The sequence below is a fragment of the Frankliniella occidentalis genome, unplaced genomic scaffold, assembly GCF_000697945.3.
Source record: "Frankliniella occidentalis isolate FOCC.00 unplaced genomic scaffold, Focc_3.1 Scaffold54, whole genome shotgun sequence".
In the NCBI taxonomy this organism is placed as follows: domain Eukaryota; kingdom Metazoa; phylum Arthropoda; class Insecta; order Thysanoptera; family Thripidae; genus Frankliniella; species Frankliniella occidentalis.
Genome location: NW_026267184.1, coordinates 1,318,821 through 1,323,112, shown reverse-complemented (window position 1 = coordinate 1,323,112; position 4,292 = coordinate 1,318,821). Strand labels below are relative to the sequence as shown.

The window sequence follows — 4,292 nt, the reverse complement described above, 5'->3', positions numbered from 1 at the left end:
GACGGCGATGGTGGTGGTGGTGGTGGTGGTGTGGTGCGGCGGTCGGACGGATGGCATCGAGTAGTGGAGATGAATGGATGGTGAATGACGATGATGGGGATGAAAATGATGATGATGATGATGATAATGACGATGAGGGTGAAGATTGTCTAGGTGAGATGGCTGCGATGATTACAGGGTTCTCAGGAATGGCTTTGAGTGCGGAAGTGTCCTTCCGCTGGTGATGCAGTCTGTGTCTCTCTTACTTCTTCTTGTCCCAGCCACCTCCGTGGCCACCGCCACCGCCACCTCCGTAGCCGCCACCGCCGCCGCCACCACCGTGGCCGCCGCCGCCGCCGCCGTAGCCGCCGCCGCCGCTGCTTCCAAAGCCACCTCCGTGACCGCCGCCTCCGCCGCCCCCGTGGCCGCCTCCGAAGCTGGAGCCTCCGTAGCTTCCGAGTCCGCCCCCACCGCCTCCGCCACCGTGGTGGTCGCCGCCGCCGCCATATCCGCCGCCGCCGCCGCCTCCATGGCCACCGCCGCCGCCGCCTCCGTAGCCACCGCCGAATCCAGAGCCGCCGAATCCACCGCCGCCGCCGCCTCCGTGGTGGTCGCTTCCGCCTCCGTATCCGCCGCCGCCTCCGCCTCCATGGCCGCCGCCGAATCCAGAGCCTCCGAATCCGCCGCCGCCGCCTCCGTGGTGGTCGCTTCCGCCTCCGTATCCGCCGCCGCCACCGCCCCCGTATCCACCGCCTCCGGAGCTGCCGAAACCGCCGCCGCCGCCGCCGTGGTGGTCATCACCGCCTCCGTAACCACCGCCGCCGCCGCCGCCTCCGTACCCGCCGCTGCCGGAGCCTCCAAAACCGCCGCCGCCACCTCCATGATGGTCGTCTCCTGCAAACCATAAGTAAGTCCCTTCAGTCCTGTTGGAAGTTTTCTTACACGTAAAATAGACGCACTCTCCTTGAGAACGCTCTGTAAAACTGAACCCGTATTCAAAGGCGATAAAAGTGTGGTGCTTACCGCCGTGACCACCGCCGCCGTACCCGCCGCCGCCGGACCCTCCGAAACCTCCGCCGCCTCCGTGGTGGTCGTCACCGCCACCACCGTATCCTCCGCTGGCCGAGCCGCCGAATCCACCTCCACCTCCTCCGTGGTGGTCGCCACCTCCGCCGCCGGGGGCGGTGAAGGACACGTCGTCATGGCCTCCGCCACCGCCGTAGCCGCCGCCTCCACCGCCGCCCCCGTGGCCGCCCAGGTCGCCGCCGCCGCCGGAGCCACCGAAGCTGATGTCACCGCCGCCGTGGCCTCCGTGGCCGCCGCCGCCACCGCCGCTTGGGCCGCTGAAGGAGATGTCGCCGCCCCCGAAGCCGCCACCGCCGCCCCCATGGTCGTGGTGCTCGTGGTGTTCTTCATGGTGTGGGGGCGGGTGGTGGTGCTCTGGCTCGGGGAGGTGTATCCTGAGGTGGATGCTGCGGAGTAGCGGGGGGTTCGTTAGCAATATGGTCGGCACCTTCACTGTTCACCTCGCCGGGTAACACTTTTGTACGACGCTGTACTTACTGCTCTTTCCCGAAGAAGGAGGCGGCCCCGAACGTCACCATCACTGCGAGGCAGGCAGCGAGCAAGGCGCCCGAAAGCTGCCGGCACAACAGGAGCACAATCGTGATCACAATATATCAGAGTTAGCGGAAACTGATGACTGATGTGCGGGAGCGCATACTGTGTGCGCTAGGGGGAGGGTACAAATACCACGCGGTCCCAAATAGATTAGCAGAACCGCAATTGAAGTGCATAGAGATCCATGATATTTGTACCCCGGGGGGTAAAAATATTATTAAGTTTCTATAAAGTCCAAATATGATTCAGATACCATAATATGTGTACCCCGTCCCCCCATCCACCCCCCTCCCCTTCAAGGAACGATATCCCTCCCATACAAATCAAACTTCCCTAGATATTTTCAGCCCGCTCTTCCACTACGTGAAAAGCTTTTTCAGTGTTATATCTCACAAAACACACTCAAACACACAAGCTGAACTGCGTGCAAAAGCACAAAAAAACACGTCACGGTAAAACAATAATCCGTCGGGTTTGTTGGGCGATGCGGCCGTATCCATTTGCCGTTTTGCACTGCTTTGTCACTTTGTTCATCACTTTCACTGGAGTTATCACTTCGTTATCACTGTGGACTTACCGCCAGCCTCTGCGCCATCTTGCTTGAGCGATGGGTGAAGCGGGGAGGTCTCTGCCGGACTGCTTGAGGGTCCCGGGCGGCCGCCCGCTTATATACCCGGCCAGCCTCTCTCTCCCCCGGCCCGGCCGGTCCAGAAGGGAGGGACAGAGAGAAAGGGAGAGGGACGGAGAGGGAGAGAGAGAGAGAGAGAGGTCGCACTCCAGCGGGCCGCCGCCGCACCGCCGTGGCGCTCAGCCGGAAGGAGATCTCCGTCGGGAGGGAGGCTGCGGCGCTGCAGCATGTGTGTGTGTGGTCTTCCCCCTCGTCGCCCACGCCGCGGACGGTACCCAGACCACGAAGTGATACGGCATTGCAAAAGGAAGCATCTTGTAAGCGATCGTGCACAAAAACACACGCGAATTCAAATCATTATCGGGACCCCAATTGGTTTAGGACGGTAGGGACCCCATGATATTTTTACTCTGGGCTAAAAATTGCATGGGGTGCCTATGGACTAAAATGACCACCCTGAACCTTTGAGGACCCCATAATATACCCCCCACCCCCCCTTCGGACACCTTCCATATTCCTTTACGCCTCCGTACCTTAGCCGGTGCTGTCACCTCGAAGTAAAATGCTAGCTTCCTCTCCCGGTTGTCTGACAAGTTGACACTCTATGGGAGGAGAGATGAGAACGACTAAAGTCGTGTGACATCACTTTTCACCGCGTATAGCGGGTAATCTTAAGTAGGGTTTCTGTAACACCAAACGTAACACCCGGCATTCTGCTTCCAAACGTGCCCTGTGTGGTGGTGATGGTGGTGGAGCCTGGCGGGGACGCTCGTGTGTTTGAACCCACGTCAGGTATGAGGTGAGCGCGCTTCCCCTCTCCGGTGTCCCCCGTCCTCAGCTGCCGTCACAATACGTATAGTAGTAGTCGGGCCGTCTCGCTCCCACACCTCAATCACACCCGCTCGCTTCCCCTGCTCGCCGCGCCCATCTCTCTCGCTCTTTCTCTCGCACTCTCGACCGGCCCGCCCGGTGGCCAATCGGATTGAGTGATGATGGTGGGCGTTACGCCACACTTACTAGTAGTAGAGTCGCATACACACAAAATTACGTCATTTCAAAAACAAGTGGGCCGGGGTAGTTTTTTTTTTCTTTTTTTTCTTTTCTTTGCACGATGTGCTTTCTATTGAGCCGAATGGGGAGCGGTACACTGTTCTGCGCTCCGGTTTGTATAGTAGTAATCAATGACAAATTTATCCGCGTATGATTTCAATCTCCTGGGAAGGGTGACTCTATCATAGCATTGATCCTCGCATTGATCATAGAGAGTAATCAACTCAGTCAACAAAGTGTTCCCCACTCTCAGAAAAAAAATTACGCAATTTCAGACACTACTTGACCCGCGCTGCGGCCGCTTCCGAATACGTCCTTTCGCCCCCCCCCCCTTTCCCCGCGAGACTATCGCCGCTAATTCGCGCGTGGGCCAATAATACGATCCCGCGCCACGGGCCGGGCGATAATGCCCGCCCAGCCCAGCGCAGCGCGGCGCCCGCGGGCCGCGGGGCACGAAAGCGACCCGAAACAACTTTCGTTATAACAGACTCTTTTCGACACAACGTTTTATTATTATTTTCTAGAGTCCGCGCTCCGCGTCGTCGTCGTGTGTGCGATTCAGATCGAAGTGACACCGCCTGCTCCTGTTACCGGTCGCCGCCCAGCTGCCCAGCTACTTCTGCGTCGGCTTCGATACATCGACAGCCTCGTTCGGTTCGCTCTCTCGCAGATATTTGTTTGATGCCCGAGCTAATTTGCCGTTCGCAACACGGCGGCAACAACGAATAAAACGAGCGACTCGCGCATGCGGATCAGGCACTCGGCGGCGCGCCCTGGTGGCCCCGTAGCTACACGGCCGGAATCATAAAGGTTTTCGGGTGGAAAGGGAATAATAAGCCGGCTGGATTGCCTTAATTTCGCAGCGCGCCCGGCTCGCCGCCGCCGCCGCTCAGCCCAAAAGAGTAAACGAAAACGGAACTGGGCTCTCCTCTTGTCTGCTCTCCTCTTGTCTGCTCTCTCTCTCTCTCTCTCTCTCTCTCTCTCTCTCTCTCTCTCTCTCTCTCTCTCTCTCTCT

General features: G+C 59.1%; 2 protein-coding genes across 2 annotated transcripts in view; one reads left to right on the top strand and one right to left on the bottom strand.

Annotated features, from left to right (window-relative positions):
* Window positions 1–4,292, top strand: part of LOC113216650 (zinc finger protein 26-like) — a 16,387-nt gene that overhangs the window by 7,140 nt on the left and 4,955 nt on the right. The window lies entirely within an intron of this gene.
* LOC113216612 (uncharacterized) lies at window positions 237–2,271 on the bottom strand. Its single transcript, XM_052267565.1, has 4 exons — window positions 2,177–2,271; window positions 1,543–1,619; window positions 1,003–1,451; window positions 237–873 (listed from the first exon to the last, which is right to left on the bottom strand). The coding sequence occupies exons 1-4, from the start codon at window positions 2,192–2,194 to the stop codon at window positions 242–244; spliced, it is 1,176 nt and encodes a 391-aa protein (XP_052123525.1). The 5' UTR covers window positions 2,195–2,271; the 3' UTR covers window positions 237–241.

What these genes read in the sequence shown, in the direction of transcription:
- LOC113216612 (XM_052267565.1), bottom strand. An exon ending in TCCTTCTTCGGGAAAGAGCA is followed by an intron (nt 1,452 to 1,542) that starts GTAAGTACAGCG and finishes GCTACTCCGCAG; the next exon opens with CATCCACCTCAGGATACACC. An exon ending in CGGCGGCGGTGGTCACGGCG is followed by an intron (nt 874 to 1,002) that starts GTAAGCACCACA and finishes TATGGTTTGCAG; the next exon opens with GAGACGACCATCATGGAGGT.